General features: G+C 42.9%; 1 protein-coding gene across 1 annotated transcript in view; it reads right to left on the bottom strand.

The window, feature by feature from the left end:
* tmem104 (transmembrane protein 104) overlaps positions 1–26,035 on the bottom strand; it is a 246,945-nt gene that overhangs the window by 186,062 nt on the left and 34,848 nt on the right. The window contains exon 3 of the mRNA XM_068057817.1: positions 25,096–25,180. Coding sequence (XP_067913918.1) covers positions 25,096–25,180 — 85 coding nt within the window. The remainder of the gene's footprint in view (positions 1–25,095; positions 25,181–26,035) is intronic.

The raw sequence follows: 26,035 nt of genomic DNA, 5'->3' as shown, positions 1-26,035 counted from the left end.
CTACATTTTAACAAAAATGCAGTGTTAGTAAGGGTCTCGAGCTTTTCGATTAGATTTGTGCCGCAAAGAAATGTTAGGAAATTTGAACCTCAAACTAGGACTAAAGCGGTTTCATACTCCATTTTTCCATTTCTTGCTTCATTGCACACCTTCAGGAGACACACTAAAATAAAAGCAAAATACTGCGGATGCTGGAAATCTGAAACAAAAACAAGAAATGCTGGAATCACTCAGCAGGTCTGGCAGCATCTGTGGAAAGAGAAGCAGAGTTAACGTTTCGGGTCAGCGACCCTTCTTCAAGTTCAGAAGAAGGGTCGCTGACCCGAAACGTTAACTCTGCTTCTCTTTCCACAGATGCTGCCAGACCTGCTGAGTGATTCCAGCATTTCTTATTTTTGTTTCAGGAGACACACTCCTTCCCTCCGCTTTTCCTTAAATTCAAGCTTTTTCATTGACTAATCTCTCTCTCCCTTTTATTCTCCTTTGAACTGTCACTTGGACATTTTTTTAAGGTTAGAAGCAGTGAATTCAGAGTCACATGGGAGAAAAACAAATTCCGGCTGCTAGGATGGTCATGCTCCCTCCTGGGACCATCTTCCCTCAAGACGTTTGCTCATGACCTGACTACACAAGATCTGAGGTACCTATAGAAGGCTCTCACTCCAGCTGCACCATTTAACCAGGTTTTTTTTTTATATACACTAGTCATTTTTAATAAATTAACTGGAATCCATACAAGGCCCAAGGATGGCGCTACTTAGAAGTGAAGACTACCAAGGTACAAAACTATTCTTCCAGACAATGCAACCATCCAAGAGATCAGATACTCCAATTACAGAGTAGACCTCTAAATGAAGACGTCACATGGTCACTAAAACTAAGCAATAGCGTTTGGAAAGATAGAAATTACTTCACATAACCACCATACAAAGAATATTGATTGAAATTTGCCAAGTGTTAATATGAAATGCATTTGACAACACATCTAGAAAGCAGAAAATGAATATGAGTATATCAATTTGCCCTGTAAAGGGAAAACAAAACTGCAAAGTTCTACAAGCAGCAACACAGCAGAGAGGTTTATCATAGAACCACGGAAGTTTACAAGAGAGGGTCATTAAACGAGTCACTTGTGTCCATCTGTTTGCTAGATTAATTCACAACTAATCCCACTGTCTTACAGGGAAAGGGGAAGCTTAAAAATTGTATTCCCCAGTCTAAATAAAAATGGGATATCGTTGGCAGCGAAACAAGATGCATCTGAAGTAGTGCAAGCAAGGTTGGTCAACAACCAACAGTTGAACCTCATTACTCCTAAACATGCAAACCAGGCCTACTAGTGTCAGCAAGGCACAAATTTAAGGTTCCAAATACCAAGATGTTAAAGACAAGAGCCCATTATTAGTTAGAAATATGGAGAGCTCTACCCAGCTCGACTGCCCCCAAATAGGTTGGAATGAACAAGGCACATAGTTGGTGCCAGAAGTCCCATTTCAGATTATAAACTATTTCTGGAGAATAATCAAGCCTGGGCACTGAGGATCTTTAAAATAGACACCACAGTTATCATTTTTGATCAACATTTAAACATTTCATAGCATTTAAAAACATGGTGCACCCTTCCAAGCACTACATTTGAAAGAATATTTCAGTGTTTTAAAATGCTAACAGGAATGGATAACATACATGATTTGTCACCAGGATTTAAATAAAGTATACAGAGGTAGAGAAGAGTTGGAAATGGGATGGGGAGCGAACAGATAATGAATGAGGCTCACGGAACCAGGGGCAGATTATAGCCAGTGATGTGACACTGCGAGGAAGTTGGAGGGATGAAAAGGTCTGGATGCAGCGAGGCATTTGTTCAAATGAGCAAGGATTGGCCTCTATGGCTCTGGACTGGTAATAGCTATTAAAATAGGAAACTATAATGGCAGCTGAAAGGGGGTGGAATATTTATGATCAATTCAGTAATTTTACTGTGTCATAAAACTGGAACATGAATATACAGATAAAAAATTAGCCACTCAAAATAGGAGTCATTCTGCCCTTAACATACAGGCAGCAAATTTCCTCCCACTTATTGACAAGTGAGAACAGACTGTAATTCACTGTGGTGCTATTTGTAAAAGTAGCTGTCCAAGTTGACTTTTCACTGATTAGTTTGCAAGAAACTGATCTTTTCCATTTCTTATAGACAATTCCACAAGAGCCAGATGGCCAAACAACCAAGAAAACCTCCAATTCTGCAAACCCATCTCAGCATCAAGGGGATTCAATTAAATTAAAAGCAGCTGCAAAAAGCTAGATTTTGACAGCTTATTTACAGCAATTTTTTTACTCATTCCAGAGGACTGCCCTGATTCAGGAGTTCTAACAAGTTCTAACAAAGTTAAAAACACAAACAAACCATTCAAGCCAACTGGTGTTTGAAAAAGTACCTCTCAAGAGTCTGTTAGCTAAAGTTGAAGTTTATTGATCTGATTCAGAAACCAGCCAACCAGCAGGAGAGAACAGGGATAAGGAACAATTGCTCTAATCCATGTGTTCTCAAACAGGGGGTCCACCAGAAACAATAGAAACTCTTCATCCGTCATCTCAATCTACCACCTTCCTGATCAATGATCCCTCTCTAGTGGCATGTCACAAAGATCTCTGCAGCGGCCTCAACTATTTCAATGATGCGATAGAAAGCCCCATATCCAAGTTTTGCAATGATACAAAGATAGGCAGCATTATAAAAGGTGCAGATGGAAGCATAAAATTGCAGAGGTATAAATAGATTAAGTGAATGGTCCTAAACTGTGATACCTGGATTTCAATATAGTTAAATAAGATCATAAATAGGCGCAGCAGGTGGCTATTTGGCCCCTCGTGCCTGCTCCGCCATTCAAGATCATCATGGCTGATCTGATTGTGGCCTTAACGCCACTTTCCTGCCACCCCCTATGTGAGGTTACCCACTTTGAATCCAAGGAGGATAGAACAGGGTACTTTCTAAAGAGTGAAAAGTTAGAAACAGTGCAGGTCCAAATACATACATGGATCATTAAAATGTAATGAACAGGTACAGAAAATAAAACAAAAAGGCTACTGGAACGCTGACCTTTATACCTAGAGGACTAGAATACAAGGGGGTCAAAGTCATGCTTCAGTTATACAAAGCCTTGGCTAGACCACACCTGGAGTACTCAGAGTATTTCTGGGCACCACACCTGAGGAAGGAGATGGGATGCCTTTAAGAGAATGCAGCGTAGATTTACGAGAATAAAGTATAAGATTACACAAATGAAGGTTGCACTCCCTGGAATTTAGAAGGTTAAGGGTAATTTGATTGAAGTTTTCAAGATACCAAGGGAACAGATAAGCTGGATAGACAGAAACTATTTCCACTGGTTAGAGAGTCTAGGATGAAGAGACATGGTCTAAAAATTAGAGACAGACCTTTCAGGAGTGCAATTAGGAAATACTTCTACACACAAAGGGTGGCAGAAGTTTGGAACTCACTTCTGCAAAGGGCAATTGATGCTGAATCAACTGTTAATTTTAAATCTGAAATTGATAGATTTTTGTTAACCAAAGATATGAAGTTATATGGGACAAAGGCAGTATTCGAGTTAGGTCATAGATTAGCCATGATCTCACTGAATAGCGGAACAGGCTCAAGGCGCTAAATGGTCCACACAATTCCATGGTCTATGCTAGTATTTATGCTACACATGAGCCACCTCCTCCTACCTTACTTCATCTAACTCAATATACCCTTCTATTCCTTTCTCCCTCATGTGTTCATATAGTTTCTCCTGAAATAGATCTAAGCTACGTGTCTGAACTACCCCATGTGGTAGCAAGTTCCACAATTTAATCACTGTCTGGATAAAGAACTTCTTCCTGAATTCCTTATTGGATTTATGAGACACTGAATATCTTATATTTATGGCCCTAGTTTTGGACTCACACCCCATTCACTTTCTGTATTCAAACTTTTGAGTGATGTAGTATTTTGCCCAAAACAAGCCCCCCCCCATGAAAACATTGTCCATATTTTCTCTGATGCTTTAATAATCTTACTAACAAATGGTAAGGAGCACATTGAATTCTTAAGAGCAAAAGAGATCTTCTAATCAAAAACTTAACTACACCTCTCCACTCTGATATGGTGCAAGACCGGAAGGTTAAACAGCTTCTATTGTTGCTAATAAATTCAGCAGCTAATGGATCAGTAGAAATGAGACAAGGTACGACTACAAATCAGTTTTAATCGTGCAGAGATTAAAAAGTTCAGTCTGAACGTATAGAACACTCTTCAATGTGCAATTAATTAATCCAGGCCAAACTTCTGATGACAAGTAGTAATGCACAGTCTTCAGAGTCCCCTTCCTCACCATGACCAAAGTCACTCAGCTCCATCAAATAGTTAATTCAGAAAACTATTTCCGCATCAGTACCCTCAAGATTCAAGTACTGGATTTTAATGTAGAAGTGAAGCATTTTTAGAAATCTTCATTCAAGGTCGTACAGACATTGTTTAGAACATATGGGGGTGATCAGAAAACATTCATTCGGCAAGACCACCAAAATGCAACTGCTATTTATTCTAAAATGGTAGCTTTTCACTTCCAACAAATACTGCAAGCTAGCGATCAGTCTGCTACTGGCCTCCACAACTGCACTTGGAACACACACAAATTGACAAGTTTTGACTATTTTGGTTTATAGGAAAGCAGGTATCAATGCTCAATGTAGGAGGCTGATGGATACACAAATTGCTGTTGTAATGAGACAGAGTTTGAACAGTCAGCTTGCAGTCTTAAAATGAGGCTATTCTTCAAGACTCAGACACACAACGTGGTTGACTCAAGTGCCCTTTGAAATGGCCTAGCAAGACACTCTGCTTCAAGGGCAATTAGGGATGGTTAATAAATGCTGACCTTGCCAGCAACAGTCACATCCCAAAAACAAATTCAATTACATGCTGTCACTTTGCTAGTTAGAATATATTACATTTCCAGGTGTAACTAAAGCCTTTCCAGACAGCCTTTTATTCTCAATGTCATGTTCCCAAGGGAAGAAAAACTGAAGCAAACTAGTGCAGTCAACGAAAAGAATTGCAAGTTTTGATTTCTCTTAAATTGGAAAGATTTTACAAAAGCAAATGTTTTCAAGAGTGAAAAACTTCAAGGAGCAGGCAAAAGAACATCAAGGAGCTGGGAAGCTAGCTCGAGAGATGTTGAAAGAGCCACTTTGGGCTCATAACATAGTAATTTATCTGCAGGCACTAAACACTCCTGGGGACCACAATACTAATTTTGAAATGAAACTGTCAGCTACCCAAAATAATACTGGGATGACCAAAGCCACTATTTTCAGTCCACTCAATCTCTGATCGCTTGTCACAGATTGCCTCAGCCTCTGTTGCAGAGTCATAAAGCCTTGTAACTGTTTCACTGCACCGCTTTAAAGGAAGAGATGCTTCAGGTACAGGCTAGGTACATTCCAAGAAGGGTGAAAATGTAGGTGAACCAATACCAGGCCTCGTTAGATGAGGGAGATAGAGATTATGATGAAACAAAAGACGACAGTATGATGCATGTCAGGTGAACACCAAGTGAGAACTAGGCCATATACAGTAAGTTGAGAGGGGAGGTAAAGAGGAAAATACTGGCAAAGAGAGAATATGAAAATAGAATGGCAGTCAACATAAAAGGAAACCCAAAAATCTTCTACTGGCGTGTAAATAGTAAGTGAGTAGTAAGAGGTGGAGTGGGGCCTATTAGGGACAAAGAGGGTAATATATGCTTAGAGGTGCAGGACAAGGCTCAGATACTTAAATGAGTACTTTGCATCAGTGTTTACTAAGGAAATGGAATCTGACAAAATATTTGAAGTGGAGAGAGTAGAGGCAATGGATAGGGTAAAAATTGAGGGGGAAAGGTACTAAAAAGGCTGGCTATGATCAAGGTAGATAAGTCACCTGGTCTGGATGTCTTGTATCCCACATTGCTAAAGGAAGTGGGGAAAGCGTTTGCCTAATCTTCCAATCTTCCCTGGATATTGCAGAGGTGCCACAGGATTGCAGAGTGGCAAATGTGACACCCTTATTCAAGAAAGGGTGTAAGGACATTGCTAGCAACCACAAGCCAGGAAGTTTATAAGTAGTGGGCAAAGAAATAAACAATAATCAAGGGGAAAAAAGAGACACTTGGAGAGGTTTGAGTTAGCGAAGGATAGCCAGAACGGAAATGCAAAAGGCAGAGCATGTTTGACTAATCAAACTGAATTTTTTGATGAAGTAATGGAGAAAGTTGATGAAGAAATGTGGTAGATGTTGTTTATATGGAATTTAAGTGTTTGATAAGGAGCCACATAAAAGGCTGGTTAACAAAATTGAGGCTTATGGAATAAGAAGGTCAGTGTCCAATTGGATAAAAAATTGGCTTAAGGACAGAAGACAGACAGCGAGTCATAGTAAATGGTTGCATTTCAGACCTAAGGATGGTAGACAGTAGTGTTCCCCAAGGGCCAGTGCTGGGACAACTGCTTTTTTTGCTATAAATAAGTGACTTGGATCTTGGAATACACAGAGTAGAACCTCAAAATTAACTAAAAAGACACCAAACTTAGATATGTGACAAACCGTGAGGATGATATGAACTGCCTGCAACTGAACATATAGGTTAGCAGAATGGGCAGACAGTTGGCAGATGGAATTTCATAGACAAGTGTGAGGCGATGAATTTTGACAGAAGGAATAGGGAGAGGCAATATATACTTAATGGCATAGTTCTAAAGAGTGTGCAGGAACAGAGGGACCTGGGGGTGCATGCGCATTGATCTTTGAAAGTGACAGGACATATTGAGAGTGGGGTTAGCAAAACATGCGGGATCTTGGGCTTCATAAATAGAGGCATTGAGTACAAAAGCAGGGAAGTTATGCTGAACCTTTATAAAGCTCTGGTGAGGCTCCAACTGGAGTATTACATCCAGTTCTGGTCACCACACCTCAGGAAGGATGAGAGGGTCCTTGAGAGTGTGCAGAGGAGATTTACCAGAAGGGTTCCAAAGATAGAGAAGGATTCTAGTTACAAGGTTAAGTTGGAAAAGCTGGGTTAATTTTCCTTAGAACAAAAGGAGATTCAGGAGAGATTTAATAGAAATGTACAAAATTACGACAGGCTTAGATAAGTTAGACAAGGAAAAACTGTTCCCATTAACTAATGGTACAAGGACTAGGGGACACAGATTCAAAGTTTTGGGGCAAGAGGCAGGGGGAATATGAGGAAAAATCTTTTACCCTGCGGGTACTAATGCCCTGGAACTTGCTGCCCACAAGGGTGGCGGAAGCAGATACAATGACTTCAAGAGGGAGTTGGATGACCACTTGAGGGAAACAGACTTGCAGGGCTATGTGGATTGAGTGGGGAAGTGGGACTCACTGGATAGCTCTGTGGAGATTCGGCATGGACGCGATGGGCTGAATAGCCTCCTTCTGTGCTGTAAATGACGCTGACACTATGACTCAGCCCTAATTCTGCCCGTCAACAATACCAATTACTATCAGTGCTGCATTGCCCCTAGCTCAGCCCCTCCACTCCCTAAACCCTTATCCATGCTTTTGTCACTGACAATTGTTCCAATACCCTATTTTCTGCTCCTCCACCCTCCACGAACACTTGTTTAAAACACAGCTGCCCATATCCTATCCCACACAAATTCCTGCTCACCCATTTACCAAAACCTGATTGACCTACACTAAACCCGTTGCAGCATATTAAATTTAAACTCCTTTCCTCAAATCTCTCCACTGCTTTGTGCCACCCAAGTGCACCACTAGAACATCCTCCAGTTCTCTGACTGAGGCCTTTTGTGCATTCTCCCCATCTATCCAATTACAGGGGCAGAAACGTCAACCACCTTGTTTCTTAAACACTATACCCCTCACTTTAGAAACTTGCTCAAAACTCATCAACCAAACTTTCAGTCTGCCCCTCCTCATCTCAGCCTCCACTTCCAGGGGAAGTTTCCACATTAAAGGCACGAAATAAATGCAACTTGTTATTAGTGTTAACATTGCACAAAACATTTTGGTACATAGCAATGGAAATAATACACTAGCAAGTCAACAAATAGAGAAATGCAGTGCTAGTCCACAATGCTGCTTCAGACAGTGTACTTTGTGAATTGGTCACCTGTAGGTCAGAAAAGCTTTCCTTCCCAAAACAAATTAGTGACATCAAACAAGTTTTCACAAGAATCCAGCAGCTTTGGCCAATGATCCACAAAGTATGCAATTCAATTTCACAACTTGATATACTGGGAACTGAACACCATCCCTGCAGTTGCTTGAATCCTAGCACCATAAAAAGGAGCTGGTTGCAAACCGAAGACTCTTCATCAGGAGCCTAGCAATGAATTGGCAGCACAGTTCCATGGAAGAGTGGGGATACTGGGAAATGAAATAAAACTGAATTTGCTGGAGAGAGAAAGTGTTGGAAGACAATTGACCAGAGTGAAGAAAGATGAGACAGAATTAATAGAATCATTGCACCCACACTTCACAAAGATTCAGAAACAGCCTTGTTACCCAGGACATAATCCAAACTACCACTCAGTCCTGTACAGGAGGAGAGCCATCTTTCAGATGAAAAATTAAACTGCCTGTAGGAAGACAAGCAGACAGAAAGCACTTGGCTTCATATAGCACATTTCACAACCTCAGGTAATTCCAAAGTGCTTTACAGCCAATGACATACTTCTGAAGTGTAGTGCTGTAATGTGGGAAACATGACAGCGAATTGTGCACAGATGATCAGATAGTCTGTTTTAGTGATGTTAGCTCATGGATAAAGGTCCTCTAGGGAGAACTCCCCTGTTCTTCAAAAAGCACCAGGGGATCTTTTACATCCACCCAAGAGGGCAGACAAGGCCTCAACTTAACCTTTCATCTAAAAGATGGCACCCGAGTGCAGCATTCCCTCAGTATTGTACCTAAATTTTGTGAAGCCTCTAGAGCGACACTTGAACCCAAAACGTTCTGACTCAGTGAGCATACTCCCACTGAGTCACAGATGACTCTGGTTATGGCAGATGTAGAAGATACCATTGTACTATTTGAAGAGGAGCTGGGGGTTCTCCTGGACAGTATTTATCTCTCCACCAAACCAGATTAACCAGTCAGCCACTCACTTTACTGCTGTTGGAGACACTTAGCATTGTGCAACTTAGCTGCTGAATTCACTGACAAAGCACCAGTGATTGTACTCATGGCAATTAAATGCTTTGGGAGACCCCAAGGATGTGAAAAGCACTATATAAATGCAAATTCTTAATTACTAGACGACTTCAAATAAAATCAATAACTCTGTGCCCAGTGTAGTGGTAAGGGCATCAGGCTACTGACACATGACAAGTTTTCATATTAGACTTGTAAAAGATATTTGGAAAGTGGCCAGGACTTTAAAATACCATTAGTCAGCAGCTTCCAAAAATAAGTGGATGGTGCAGTTGAGCTTGTTACTGTTAAACAAGGCCGCTGAGGAGGACCCAAGGGTACGTGAATCATTGAACGTTCATGATCAGTGGTATGAATCAGAGTTAAGAATGATACAGCACAGAAAAAGAGACCATTCAGCCCACTGTGCCTGTGCTGTCTCTTTGGTACAACTATACCATCAATCCTTCGGCCGGTATGTTTTTTCCCTTTTCAGGCAAAGTGTTCTTGGTCACAACTCACATTAAAAAACAGTGTTCCCTCATGAGTCAGCACAGAGCACCAAGGGAACAGTCCAGCCAGTTTAAAAAGGGAGCAGCGGTGAGGGAGAATCCCCAAGCAGCAGAGCACTGAGAGGGGAGCAGATGATTATCGGAATTTTGACAGATGAACACATTGAGAATGCAGGAGAAGCTCTGAAGGTGAGCAAAGTCGGGTGAGCGAACAGCAAGCAATTTGTTCCTTTAAGATTGGAGATCCCAGTAAGCGCGAACCTGAAGGAGTCCAGAAGCAGAGCAGCAGAGCTGAGTGAGTGCAAGCATCAGAAAACAAGGTTAACAAAAAAGTGACGTCAGCACAAGGGAAGGTGATCAGTGAGTAGCTGGTGAGTTTTTTTTTAAGTCTTTAATAAATCTAGTTTGTTAATTTTAGTCTAATACATGGCAAGGCACCAGAGTCACATGGAATGCACATCCTGTTCCAAGTGTGAACTCCAGGCTGCATCACATGTGCCGGAAGTGTCGTTATTTGGAGAACTTGAGCTCCAGGTTTCAAAGCTTGAACAACAGCTGGCGTCACTGCAGTGCATTCGTGAGGCCGAGAGCTACATTATCAGCATTCTTTTGGATGTGGTCACCTGCAGCTTAAGGATGTGCAAGCAGAGAGGGAATGAGTGACCACCAGGCAGTCATAAAGGACCAGTCAGGCAGTGCAGAAGCCCAGAGTGCATCTCACTTGCCAACCAGTATTGAGTTCTGAATACTGGTGAGAGCGATGGGCGTGCAGCCAGAGCCAAGTCCACAGCACCACAGGTGGCTAGGTGGAAGATTGGGAAAGCAAGAGTGATTCCATAGTTACGGAAACAGACAGGCATTTCTGTGGCTGCAAACGTGACGCCAAGATGATATGTTGCCTCCCTGTTCTAACAGTCAAGGATATCACTGAGCAGCTGCAGAGCAGATGGGAGAGGGTGAATAGCAAGAGGTCATGGTCCATATTGGTGCTAACATGGATAGAAAGAGGGACAAGGTCCTGCAGGCAAATTTTTAGTGAGCTAGGAAGGAGACAAACAAGGAGGTCAAAGGTAGTAATCTCCAGATTACACCCAGTGCCACAGGCTAGTGAGTATAGAAATAGGAAGATAAAGCAATGTGGCTCGAAAGATGGTGCAGAAGGTAGAGCTTTAGATTCCTGGGATATTGGAACTGCATCTGGGGGAGGAGGATCCCTTACAGGTCAAACGGGTTGCACCTCAGAGCTGGGACTAATGTCCACATGGGGTGGTTTGCTCGTACTGTTGGGGAAGGTTTAAATCAACTTGGCAGAGGGTGAGGGGTGGGGCGAACCAGGATGCAGCATTAGAAAAGGAGAAATAAGGTGCACAAAGGATTTGGAAAGACAGATAGCATCAGAGCAAGAAACAGTGATGAATCAGGTAGGGCCAGACTAAGGAGGACTGCAACGACTAAGTTAGGTTTACAGTGTATGTATGAAAATGCATGAAGTGTGGTATGCAAGATTGGTGAGCTGCAGGCACAGATAGCCACATGGGAATAAGACGCTGTGGCAATAACAGAGACCTGGTCACTCAATATTCCTGGATATAAGGTGGAACATACGAATTAGGAGCAGGAGTAGGCAACTCGGCCCCTCGAGCCTGTTCCTCCATTCGACAAGGTCATGACTGATATGATTGCAACCTCAACTCCACATTCCCGCCCACCCCCAATACCCTTTCACCTCCTTGCACATCAAGAATCTATCTACCTCTGCCTTAAAAATATTCAAAGACTCTGCTTCCACTGCCTTTTGAGGGAGAGTTCCAAAGACTCATGGCCTTCAGAGAAAAAATTCTCATCTCCATCTTAAATGGGTGACCCCATATTTTCAAACAGTGAGCCCTAGTTCTAGATTCTCCCACAAGAGGAAACATCCTTTCCACATCCACCCTGTCAAGACCCCTCAGGATCTTATATGTTTCAATCAAGTCACCTCCTACTCTTCTAAATTCCAGCAGATACAAGCCTAGCCTGTCTAATCTTTCCTCATAAGATAGCCTGCCCATTCCAGGTATTAGTCTAGTAAACCTTCTCTGCAATGCCTCCAACGCATTTACATCCTTCCTTAAATGAGACCAGTACTGCACAGAGTACTCCAGATGTGGTCTCACCAATGCCCTGTATAACTAAAACACAACCTCCCTACTTTTGTCTTCAATTCCCCTTGTGATAAATGATAGCAATCCATTAGCTTTCCTAATTACGTGCTATTCCTACATACTAACCGTTTGCGATTCATGCACTAGGACACCCAGATTCCTCTGCATCTCACAGCTCTGCAATCTTTCACCATCTAGATAATATGATTTTTTTATTCTTCCTGCCAAAGTGGACAATTTCCCACTTTCTCACATTATATTTAATCTGCCAGATCTTTGCCCACTCACTTAACCTATCTATATCCCTTTGTAGCCCCCTTCTGTCCTCTTCACAAGTTACTTTCCTACCATTGTGTCACCAGCAAATTCAGCAACCATACCTTCAGTTCCTTCATCAATAATGTATATAAATTGTAAAAAGTTGAGGCCCCAGCACGGATCCCTGTGGCACATCACTCATTACATCTTGCCAAGCAGAAAACGACCCATTTATGCCTACTGTTTCCTGTTAGCTAGCCAATCTTCTATCCATGCCAATATGTTACCCCCTACACCATGAGCTTTTATTTTCTGCAATAACCTTTGATGTGGCACCTTATCAAATGCCTTCTGGAAATCCAAGTAGAATGCATCCACCGGTTCCCCTTTATCCACAGCACATGTAATTCTCTCAAAGAACTTCAATAAATTGGTTAAACATGATTTCCCTTTCACAAAACCATGCTGACTCTGCCTAATTACCTTCAATTTTTCTAAAGGCCCTGCTATAATGTCTTTAATAGCTAGCATTTTTCCTAAGACAGATGTTAGCTAACTGGCCTGGGGTTTCCTGCTTTCTATCTCCCTTTGTGAATAAAGGAATTACATTCGCCCTTTTCCAATCTAACAGAACCTTGCCTGAATCTAGGGAATTTTGGAAAATTAAAACTAACGCATCAACTATCTCACTAACCACTTCTTTTAACACCCTAGGATGACGTCCATTCGGACCCGGGGACTTGTCAGCCCATAGCTTCAACAATTTGTTCAGTAGCACTTCCCTGGTGATTATAATTTTCTCAAGTTCCTGCCTCATCTCCATTTCCTGACTTACAGCTAATACTGGGATGTTACTTGTATCCTCAATAGTGAAGACTGATGCAAAATACCTGTTCAATTCATCTGCCATCTCATTATCCATTATTAATTCCCCAGACTGACTTTCTATAGGACCAACGCTCACTTTGTTGACTTTTTAAAAAAAATATCTCCAGGCGCATACCTATCGTCTCTCGAGACAAGGAGGCCAAAGAAGAATCTATAGAAACTCTTACTAATTGTCTTTATATTTCTAGCTGGCTTTCTCTCGTACTCTAACTTTATCAATCTTTTAGTCATTTTTTGCTGTTTTTTATATTCTGTCCAATCTTCTGATCTGCCTCCCATCTTTGTTCAATTATATGCTTTTTCTTTAAGTTTGATACCATCTTTAACGGTTTTAGTTAACCACGGATGGCGTTGAAATGTATCTATTCTGTGTATTCTGAAATATCCCCTTAAATGTCTGCCACTGCATCTCTATTAACCCATCCCTTAACCTAATTTGCCAGTTTACTTTAGTTAGCTCTGCTTTCATGCCCTCATAATTTCCCTTATTTAAATTTAAAATACTAGTCTTGGACCCACTCTCCTCTCCCTCAAACTGAATGTAAAATTCAATCATGTTATGATCGCTGCTACCTAGGGCACCTTAGCTAGGTGGTCATTAATTAACTCAATCTCATTACACAGTACCAGATCTAGTACAGCCTGCTCTCTGGTTGGCTCCAGAATGTACTGTTCCAAGAAATTAATCCGAAAACATTCTATGTACGCATCTCGGCTACCTCTGCCCATCTGATTTTCCCAGTCTATATGTAGGTTAAAATCCCCCAAAATTATCACTGTACCTTTCTGATAAGCTGCCATTATTTCATCCTCAATACCCCGTCCTACAATGTGGTTAATGTTAGGTGGCCTATACACCACTCCCACAAGTGACTTCTTGCCTTTATGATTTCTCATCTCTACCCAAACTGCTTCTACATCCTGGTTTCCTGAACTTAGGTCATCCCTCTTTATTGCACTAATCTTCTTCTTTGGCCTCCTTATCTCGAGAGACAATGGGTAAGCGCCTGGAGGTGGTGTGTGGAGCAGCGCCTGGAGTGGCTATAAAGGCCAATTCTAGAGTGACAGGCTCTTCCACAGGTGCTGCAGAAAAATTTGATTGTCAGGGCTGTTACACAGTTGGCTCTCCCCTTGCGCTTCTGTCTTTTTTCCTGCCAACTGCTAAGTCTCTTTGACTCGCCACACTTTAGCCCCGCCTTTATGGCTGCCCGCCAGCTCTGGTGAACGCTGGCAATTGACTCCCACGACTTGTGGTCAATGGCACAGGATTTCATGTCGCGTTTGCAGACATCTTTAAAGCGGAGACATGGACAGCCGGTGGGTCTGATACCAGTGGCGAGCTCGCTGTACAATGTGCCTTTGGGGATCCTGCCATCTTCCATGGAGCTCACATGGCTAAGCCATCTCAAGCGCTGCTGACTCAGTAGCGTGTATAAGCTGGGGATGTTGGCAGTCTCGAGGACTTGTGTTGGAGATACGGTCCTGCCACTTGATGACAAGTATTCTCCGAAGATGGAATGAATTGAGACGTCGCTCTTGGCTGACATACGTTGTCCAGGCCTCGCTGCTATACAGCAAGGTACTGAGGACTAATACCATTAATTAACGGAGCTACCCCTCCACCTTTTCCTAGCCTCCTGTCCCTCCTAAATGCCACGTACCCTTCAATATTCAGGTCCCAATCTGTGTCATCCTGCAGCCATGTCTCTGTAATGGCTATCAGATCGTACTAATTTATTTCTATTTGCTCTCTCCGTTAATCTGTTTTGTTTCAAATGCTACGTGCATTCAGATACAGAGCCTATAGTTGTGGCCATTTATTATTTTTGTAACCTCTAGCCTTATCCTTTGATTTATTCTTAGACTGTGCCAGGAAGGGACAGTGTACAAATCTGTTTATCATTTGCCATATTAATACCTTTCTCTCTTGCCTCGTCTCTCCTCCTTGATTTACCATGTCTTCCCAAATTTGATTCCTTGCCCTCACTATTCAGTTTAAAACCCTCTCTACTTTCCTAGTTGTGCAGCTCGCTAGAACACCGGCCCCAGCACGGTCCAAGTGTAGACCGTCCCAACGGTAGAGCCACCACTTTCCCCAGTACTGGTGCCAGTGCCCCACGAACTGGAACCCATTTCTACTACACCAGTCTTTGAGCCACACATTAATTTCTCTAATCTTATTTGCCCTATGCCAATTGGCACGTGGCTCAGGAAATAATCCAGAGATTATTACCTTTGAGGTTCTGCTTCTTAATTTGATGCCCAGTTCCTCATACTGACGATGCAGAACCTCTACCTTGTCCTGCCTCTGTTGTTGGTACCTACATGGGCCACGACGACTTGATCCTCCCCCTCCCACTGTATGTTCCTCTCCAGCCATGAGCAGATGTCCCAAACCCTGGCACCGGGCAGGCAACACAGCCGTCTCATTCTCGCTCTTTGCTGCAGAGAATAGTGTAAATCCCCCTCACTATACTGTCCCCTACCACTACATTCCTTTTTTCTCCCTCCACTGAATTCTGCACAAGGTCAAGTGTGGAATGAGAATCATGCATATGACTTCTTACATGACAAGCTATTCATCTCAGCCACTCCATGAGAAAGGGTAGACTACAGAGCTGATATCTACTCCACAAGCAAGGAAAAATCGTTGTCCTGTACATTCGGTAGTGTATTGTTCATTTGAGGCACTGTACATGCTTGTTGTAGCATGCAGTGTGCCTCTAGAGGGAGTTGATAAAGTTTCAGTTTACAGCAGCAGTGTTTCTTCCAGCAAAGTGATTACTGACAACGCAGCCAGCAGTTTACGTCATCTGACTGCGCCAATCTGCTCACATGCGCAGATTGGTTCATAGCCTCTGTGCATGTGCTGTGTTCCACAGTGCCAGGACTGGTTGGCGCATGCGCAGATGACATCACATAACGCAGTCAGATGGTGGGGTGGGGGGGGGGGGGGGGGGGGAGAAAGCAGATCGTTAACGCGCACAGAATATTCAACAACAGAGAGAAGCATTCTCAATCACCTAGACCATCCTACACTTTCATCTCTGCATGTATGGAAGCGAGTTTGAAGCGATAACCAATCATAGGCCATTGGTGAACCTGTTTAGCAACTGCATAGCAAGCCACCTCCTCAAATAAATCGTTGGATACTCAAACTAGAGTTTGAGTTCCTTGTGGACTATCAGCCAGGCAAATTTAACCCAGCAGATTACCTTTCACACCATCCTTTGCCGACAACCAGCCCTAATTGCAAAGAACAGTTCCAAACATCTTAACTAAGTGTAAACGGAGTGCCAAATTCGCTAAAATTAACAAAGTAGCAACTAAATAAAATGAAGCATTGCAGCTATGTATGACAGCTATGAAATCAAAAAACTGGAAAAGACGAGATTGACAGCACATCTACAAATGAAGTCACTCACACCCTACATGGTCTTCAGAATTTTCGGAATGAGCTCAGTTGCCACAACTTCTGATTTTGTGTTAGTTGGCAGCTACATTGTCATTCTGGAGTCATTGAATGTGCTGTACAAAGATCACAGGAGTCACCAAGGAACTGCCAACACCAAGCAACTTTGGGAAAAGGTATGGCTCCCAGGAATTGACCACATCATGGTGGAGCACAAAATCAGCGTTTGCCACGTTAAGCAATCATAATGTCAAATCTTTGTGAGCCGCTCAACATGTCTGAGCTACCTGTAGGCCCATGGACTGAAGTTAGCGTAGACTTCGCAGACTTGCCCACGAACAAGCACTGCTTGTCGTCATTGATGGCTACAGCAGATTCCCAAATCATAGAAACGTCTACCTCAGGGAAAGCAGTTGTCCCAACACTTGACCTGCTTTGTGCTTTGTTTAGAGTCCTTCAAATGGTGAGAAACAACAATTCAACAACGTGTTCAGTAAATTCACTAAGTACTTGGGCTTCACTCACCGAAAAGAAATCACATCCTGTTGGCAAAGAGCTAATGGAGAAGTTGAGATTCATGCATACCTTGAAAAAAAAAAGCAATTGTACATCTATTGCTTAAAGCAAGTCATGGAAGCAGGAGTTGTATCTTCATCTTCACAATTCGAGCAACTCCTTACTCGACCACTGGAAAAGCCTCCAGCTATGTTCATCTTCATATATCTTATGTCTTCCTGAACTACCCCACAAAGCAAATGCCAACTAAAATATGAAATTCAGAACTACAAGCTAAAGCCAGGAGGCAAGGTGCTTGCAAACCGTGACGGTTATGTTGGAAAGTAAACAACCCCCTGACATCCAGCCATTTGTTGTGACCAACACAAAAGGATCACTGCCTAGTATGGCTCGCAAATCGTCACACGAAATGTGGCATTCTTCAAAGTGTTGCAAACACCATCTGCAAGCGTAGCATCCGATCCAGACATGAATACTTCTAATGAAGCACAAGATAAATGAGACAACACCCGATATCATCGTTTATACCCTACTTGGGAGCGGAACCATATGCCATACTTAAGCGATTATGTTACAAACTGAAGTAATGTCCAAACAGAACAAGCTAAGCAAATCATTGAAACACATTTACCAAGATGAGGGATTGTTCATTTATTGTTCATTTGATTTGGTGCAATGTGCTGCTACAAGGAGCCGATAATATAGTTTCAGTTTACAGAAGCAATCTAGAAGATAGTTCCGTTTGTTTCTTTTTACATATCGTAGCATATAGCTACACAATCAAACTAAACCCATCTCGGGCCTGTTCCTGTGACTGATGTATAAAGCAGGTGGAGTTGGAGAGGCTGCCCTGTGGCCCCAACAGGTGTAGTTGGGGAACCAGTCGCTGGTAGGCTGTGCGTTCACACCATCCCCAACCCTCAAACAGCAGCAAACTTCTGACGCCAGAGTAGCAATACCAAATTAAATTTGCTGGTTTTGCCAAGGCCAGCATCCAGGAAGGTCCAGTCAAAAAAGTTGTTGTTCTTCCTGAACATACTTGGTGAATTTACTTTAGTATTTGCTCTGGCAACAGACAGCAATGTGCCCAGAAATGATGGCACTAACAACTGTACAGCAATACTGAAGCTACACAGAGCTTAGCAAATTGCAAGGAAAACAAATATTTAGACACAAGGATACACCAAGAAGTCACTGAAGTAGTTCAGATGTCGATATTCACCAGCAAGCAGCATCCTGCTTATTGCAGATAGGCAGTGAGTACAGCAAGCTTCCTGAAGCCTGATTAAAATCAATTTAAATATATAGAGTCAGAGTGTCATTTACAGCACAGGAGGACATTTGTCCATCATGTCTATGCCAGCTCTCCACAGAGCTATGCAGTCAGTCTCACTCCCCAACTTGATCCCTGTAGCCCTGCAAGTTTATTTCTCTCAGGTGGCTACCCAACCACCTCCTGAAATCAGTGATCGTCTCCACTTCCACCACCACTGTGGGCAGCGAGTTCCAGATCATTACCACCCGGTGTAAAAAAAAAAGTGCTTTCTCACATTCCCCCTGCATCTTTTGCTCAAAACATTCCATCTGTGTCCCCTAGTCCTTGTACCATTTGTTAATGGGAACAGTTTTTCCTTGTCTAACTTAACTAAGCCCGTCATAATCTTGTAATTTACTATTAAATCTCCCCTCAATCTCCTTTATTCTACCCCAGCTTTTCCAACCTAATCGTGTAACTAAAGGTCCTCCATCCCTGGAACCATTCTGGTAAAACTCTTCTGCACCTTTTGTTACTTCATCAAAAATATTAATTGGCAGGTCATGCTTGCCTAATCTTTTTACAAATCCATGCTGGCTCTCCTTAATTAACTCGAATCTCTCCAAGTGTCCATTGATACTTTCCCTGATTATTGTTACTAAAACCTTACCCACCACTGATGTTAAACTAAATGGACTGTAGTTGTTAGGACTGTCCTTACACCCTTTCTTGAATAAAGGTGTCACGTTTGCCACTCGCCAATCCTCTGGCACCTTGCCCATATCCAGGGAATATTGGAAGATTATGGCAAACCCTTCCAGCATCCCCATCTCCTTTAGCATCCAAACCAGGTGACTTATCTACCCCAAGCACAGTCAGCCTTTTTTAATTATCGCCCCTCTCTCAATTTTTATCCTATCCATTGTCTCTACACTCTGCTTGTATGGATATGTCAGCCTCCATTTCCTTAGTGAACACGGATACAAAATACTCATTATGTACATTAGCCTTGCCCTATGCCTCTAAGCATATATTACCCTCTATCCCTAATAGGCCACTTACCATTTACATGCCAGTAAAAGATCTTTGGGTTCCCTTTTATGTTGACTGCCATTCTATTTTCATATTCTCTTTGCCGACTTGTTTTCTTTCCACTTCCCCTCTCAAACTATTGTATATGACCTGGTTCTCACTAGTTCAGCTGACATGCATCAGACACCCTCTTTTTTGTTTCTTCATCATCTCCATCGCCTTCATCAACCAAAGAGCCCTATTCTTGGTTCTCCTACCTTTCACCCTTGTTGAAATGTTGAGCCTGTAGCTCAAGCATCTCTTCCTTAAAGATAATTCATTGGTTGCATTCTATCCTGGCTAGATCCCTTCTCATCACTTTGAAATTAGCCCACTTCCAATCTAGACATTCTACCATATTTAGTTCCATGCTTTTCTGCATTACTAGTCTAAACCTTATGATACAATGATCACTCTTACCCAAGTGCTCATCCACAATTCCCAGCACCAGATCCAGAAATGACTTTTTTCTAGTTGGGCCAATAACATTCCAATCAAGGAAGTTCTCCTGAACAAATTTTAGAAATTTCTCCCCCTCCATACCTTTTACCCTAAAATTATCCCAATCGATATTTGGGTAATTCAAGTCCCCCAATATCACCACTCTATAGTCCTTGCACATTTGTGATTTCCCTGCAGATTTGCTCCTCTATCTCTCTCCATTTGGAAGTCTATAGAATATCCCTAGTAGCGTGATCAGACTTTCTTTGCTCCTCAACTCTAACCAAATGGATTCTGTCCGTGCCTGTGAGAACAGAATTTTTAATAACAGAATTTTATGGGGACATTTAAGATGAAATAATCAATCATGTATTCCTAACAAGCTAGCTTTGGAGCTGCAGAGACAGCTTATCAGAAATTAATAGTAGCCCTTTCAGTGCTGTAGGGGCAACTGATCAGAAATAACGTCATAACTTCAAGGCTGCAGAGGCAACTCGGCCTTGCAGCTGTTACAGCACAATAGCAGAAAGAGACATTATGCTTCAACAACACTCTTCTTATCTCATCACCCAGACATGACACATTCCTAAGGAACAGTTAGTGTGAGAAACATACTGACCAGGCAAACCCATGCCCCTTGTCCTAGGGTGGCTCAGCCCAACGGTCCGAAGAGATAGGGGAAGAAGAAACTGCTTGAGGAGAGGATGACAAGGCAGTGCCCCAATCAGGCCCTAACACCAAGAAACTGAAGAGTTTGTAAACCAATTGGAAACATAAGGGGGGTGTCACTGATTTGTAAGAACAACTATAATAAGGCTTGATTTGGCGCAGAGTTACTTCAGGATTAGTTTAGTGTGTGTGGTGCTTTAGTTTTGGGTAGTTCAGTGTATGTGTTGCTTTTAGTTTTAGTTCAGTTCATTGTTAAGTTTTCTGAAGATGTAACAATTAAGTACTGCAATAAAGTTTCTTAAAGCTACAGTCGGACTTTGTCTCTTTTTGGTGTAACCAATAAGAACAGGAAAATTGAGATCCAACAGCGCCCTTTCAAGGATATCCTCCCTTTCCAGCACTGCAATGTCTTCCCTAATCAGGACTGCCACCCCACCTGCCTCTTTTCCTTTCTTATCTTTTCGAAACACTTTATATCCTTGTCAAAGAGGAGTTCCCTGATGAGGACTTTCCGTACTTTGGTCTTCACTCTGAGACGGGGAAGGTTGAACAACCTGCCACCTGATCCTGTGTGGAGGAAAATTCCTTCTTCTGGAGGACTTGAATGCGTGTGAGAGCAGCAGGGAGAAGAAAATCCCAAAAAGTGTGGGTGCGAGAACACAGCCCTGTTTCACACCACTCAGGATAGGAAAGGGCTCTGATGAGGAGCCACCATGTTGAATTGTGCCTTTCATATTGTCATGGAATGAGGTGATGATACTTAGTAGCTTTGGTGGACATCCAATCTTTTCTAGTAGTCTGAAGAGACCACGTCTGCTGACGAGGTCAAAGGCTTTGGTGAGATCAATGAAAGGAACGTAGAGGGGCATCTGTTGTTCGCGACATTTCTCCTGCAGTTGGCGGAGGGAGAACAGCATGTCAATGGTGGATCTCTCTGCTCGAAAGCCACACTGTGCCTCAGGGTAGACAGGCTAGGCCAGCTTCTGGAGTCTGTTTAAAGCGACTCGAGCGAAGACTTTCCCCACTATGCTGAGCAGGGAGATTCCACGGTAGTTGTTGCAGTCGTCACGGTCACCCTTGTTCTTAGAGGGTGATGATATTGGCATCGCGCATGTCCTGTGGTACTGCTCCCTCATCCCAGCACAGGCAAAGCAGTTTGTAGAGTGCTGAGAGTATGGCAGGCTTCGCACACTTGATTATTTCAGGGGTAATGCCGTCCTTCCCAGGGGCTTTTCCGCTGGCTAGAGAATCAATGGCATCACTGAGTTCCGATTTTGTTGGCTGTACGCCCAGCTCATCCATGACTGGTAGAGGCTGGGCTGCATTGAGGGTGGTCTCAGTGACAACATTCTCCCTGGAGTACAGTTCTAGGTAGTTTTCCACCCAGCGGTCCATTTGCTTGCGTTGGTCAGTGATCGTGTCCCCTGATTTAGATTTGAGGGGGGCAATCTTCTTGACGGTCGGCCCAAGAGCTCTCTTAATGCCATCATACATCCCTCTGATATTTCCCATGTCAGAGGCCAGCTGAAAATGACTGCATAGGTGTTTCCAGTAGTCATTTGCGCAGCGCCTGGCTGTTCTTTGTGCAGCGCTTCTGGCAGCTTTAAGTGCTACGGACGTTAACTCGCTGGGGGCTTTCTTGTAGTTCAGCAGTACAATGCGCTGTGAGATTGAAACCAGTCTGCATTCCGCTTCACACAATTGCCATAGGTGGTCATTGCTGAGTCATAGATGATGTCTCTGATGTGGGCCCACTTGGTCCCTGCATCCCCTGTGGGAGTGTTTTGGAGGGCTTTTTCAAGTGAATTTAGAAACTTGCGTAACAGCTGTGGATTAGAAATTGTGCTTGTGTTGATGCCCTTCTGCTTGGAGTGATGCAGCTTCTTTGGTTTGAGGCTAACCTTGCTGCACACCAGGGAGTGGTAGGTGTCGCAGTCCGCACTGTGGAAGCTGCGTGTGATTTGAACACTGTTTAAAGAGGCTCGCCTTGTGACGATGAGGTCCAGCTGGTGCCAACAACGTGATCTTGGGTGCCTCCATGAAACCTGGTGACAGGGTTTAGTGTGAAAGAATGGAGTTGGTGATGCAGAGGTTATGATAGGTCCACAACTCAAGCAGTCTCTGTTCATTCTCACTCATCCTTCCAATGCCATAGCGCCCAAGGCAGGAAGGCCATGAGTCATGGTCGGCCCCAACCGTGGCATTAAAGTCCCCCAGCAGGAATAAGTGTTCAGTGTTGGGGCTCCATAAAGGCGGGGCTAAAGTGTGGCGAGTCGAAGAGACTTAGTTGGCAGGAAAAAAGACAGAAGCGCAAGGGGAGACCCAACTGTGTAACAGCCCCGACAACCAATTTTATCTGCAGCACCTGTGGAAGAGTCTGTCACTCTAGAATTGGCCTTTATAGCCACTCCAGGTGCTGCTGCACAAACCACTGACCACCTCCAGGCACTTACCCATTGGCCTCGTTGTCTCGGGAGACAAAGAGAGAGAAGAGATATCCTTGTATATTAAGCACCCAGTCCTTGCTATTTTTAAGCCACATTTCCATTATTGCCACATCATATTCCCAGACTGCTATTTGTGCTTGTAGCTCACCAACCTTATTCACCACACTTTGTCTGGTTACACACATGCATTGTAATCTTGTCTTTGTATCCTTCGTAGTCTTTCTCAATCCACTCCCACCTAATACGGAACTACTCCCTTCTCTAGTACTGTCTAACACTCTGAGTTCACTTAATACTTGGCTATTTCCTACTCTAGTGCTGTCTCTTCCAATTCTGTGCACCTTGCTGTCCCTCTCATATTATCTCCTGGTTCCCACACCCCTGCAAAGTTTGTTTAAACCCTCCCCAATAGCACTAGCTCATCACCCTGCAAAGAAATTTATCCCAGCTGTCCAGTTCAGAACTGATCCCAGTGCCCCAGGAATTTAAAGCCCTCCCTCCTGCACCATTCATCTGCACTATCCTCCTTTTTCTATACTCACTTGTGCGTGGTACTGGGAGTAATCTGGAGATTACTATTTTTGAGGTCCTGCATACTAATTTCTTACCTAGCTCACTCAACTCTTTCTACAGGACCACATCCCACTTGCTACCTATGTCTCTGGTACCAATATGGACCATGACTGCTGGATGTTCACCCTCCCCCTCAGGGTGCTCTGCAGCCAGTGACATCCCTGACTCTGACATCAGGGAGACAACATACCATCCTGGATTCACATCTGCAGCCACAGAAACACCTGTTTCCCTGACTATTGAATCTCCTAACAGCATCACTCTTCCAGTCTTCCTTGTACCCCTCTCCACAGCTGAGCCATCCATGATGCCATGGCCTTGGCTCTGGCTGCACTCCCTCTCTGCGTACATACTCTTAAGCTGCGGGATGACCACATCTATAAACGTGCTATCCACGAAATTGTCAACCTCACAAAGGCACCGCAGTGATACCAGCTGCTGCTCACATTCCGAAACCCGGAGCTCATGTTGCTGCAACTGACGACACTTCCTGCACATATGGTTATCCAGGACACAAACAGCATCCTGGAGTTCCCACATTGCACAGGATGTGGACTCCAGAGGCTGGAGCAGCTCTGCCATTCCTCTATTAGTTAATAAACCTTGGTACTACAATTAAACCCTACTAATACTAATAACCCTACCAATTACAATAAATCATACCAATAGTAGTAATAACCTGACTACTGCCAATAATAAACTTTACCAATACTATTCTCCCTTGCCACTATTAATGTACCCTACCAATACCAAAAATGTTACCAACAGTAGTACTAACCTCACCAATAGTAATAAACCTTACCAATAGTAATAAATGGGAAATACTTACCAGTCAATCTATTAAGGTTTAATAGTAAACCTTACTAATAAAGCCTTACAATTACTAAAATTACCCAGGTTTTGACAGGCAAATGAGAGAAATACTCACCAATTAACTACCTGTTTTCCTGTGATGTCACACTTTGATTTTTCTTGGTCAATCTGATCTGAAGCCACAGACTGGACCAGATAGGACAGCTCCCCGGTCTCACGCTCTCACTCCTTTCTGTCGCTCTGTTAAACTCCCCACTGGTCTTGCTCTCTTTCGCTCCTTCCAGTCACTCAATGAAGCTCCCCGCTGGTCTCTCACAGTCTCTCTCTCATACCCGACACTCATATACATTTGGGTATATGGTATCATTTTTGGAAGGATCGAAATGCAAGCACAGGAAACAATCATATAAGCAATCACAAATGGCAAGCAAGGTTTAAAAATACTAAAATTGTTTCTTGCAACGGTATAAACCAGAGCTCAACCAGATACATAGACCAAATTGTACATATATTGTCCGATGAGCAGAACTCAATTTGCCCAGTTGCTGATGTGACACAGATAGTTCTCGCTAATGGACAAAGGAGAATCAGGATACACATTCCCCCATCTTGAGTACACAAGATGCAGACAGACTGCCATCAACTCAATAATGAAGTTCTCCAGTTACAGCATTATACTGGCAGGGGTGGCGAACATATGGGATCAGGTGGAACGTCGGTTTAATACCCCACCCAATATTACTCACCTTTGACTTCAATAGAGTAAAATCATGCAAAGTGTAAAACCAGCATTCCACCCAATCCTGTGTGTTGCCTGGCTGACGGGTTAGTTTAAATGTAATCCCTTAAGTTGCAACTGGCATTATCTATATACGCTGTACTTACTATTCCCTGTCTCTCCCTCCTTTTCCAACGTAAATGTGCATTGGCTGCTGCCATGGCTTCAATAACAAAAGTTGTAGTCATATAGCTGTCGGGGGAAAAGGTAAAATGCTCAGTTAGGATCAATGCAAAATGGTTACCATTCACATTCTAAACAAACCATCAGGCGGCAGCTAAACTGCATGAACTTCCACAAAATAAATATTTATTCCTCAGTAATCCATACAGTTAACTCCTACCAGTCAACTAGAAACCATTTTGGTGGCTCCTCAAGCAGAGACAGAAGCTAAAAGATCAACTGTTAGGAAGCAAATTGTAGACAGAATCTGCCCCAGCCTGCAAGAAGTGATCACTAAGCAGTCAATTGTTCTTTCTGGAATTTGTCATAGTCAAGATGTGACCAACATTCATAGCATCAAAACTCTAACGCTGTTGATGGTCTACAAGATGTAGATAATTCAAAGGCACCTTAATTGGATTTTGAAATGTGTTAAATCATTTATTGGATTATGAGCTGTCATTATTCGTGGTATTAAAATTAGCTAAGTGAGCTGATTCAAGCTGTAGAGAATATGTATTTATGATCTGGTATGTGAAAGACATGAAATATGCATCTGCAGCTTGTTCCGATGGGACAAAGGTTTGTTAAATCTGCTAAATTATAACTAAATTGGTAGGGGGTTGGCAACCTGAGAGGGAGCTCAGATAGGTGGGAAACGAAATTAGAAGGCGGCAAACATCAAATAGGATCGGAATCAGGAATAATGTTACGATAAACTTAAGGGCACTCTATCTGAATGCATGCAGCATTCACAACAACATAGATGATTTGAAGGCACAAATTGAGGTAAATGGTTATGATTTAATTGCTATTATGGATACAGGGCGACCAGGACTGGAAACTGAATATTCAGGGATATTCGTCATTTAGGAAGGATAGGCA

This window comes from Heterodontus francisci, chromosome 26 (assembly GCF_036365525.1).
Source record: "Heterodontus francisci isolate sHetFra1 chromosome 26, sHetFra1.hap1, whole genome shotgun sequence".
Taxonomy (NCBI): domain Eukaryota; kingdom Metazoa; phylum Chordata; class Chondrichthyes; order Heterodontiformes; family Heterodontidae; genus Heterodontus; species Heterodontus francisci.
This window is presented reverse-complemented; position numbering and strand designations above follow the sequence as displayed.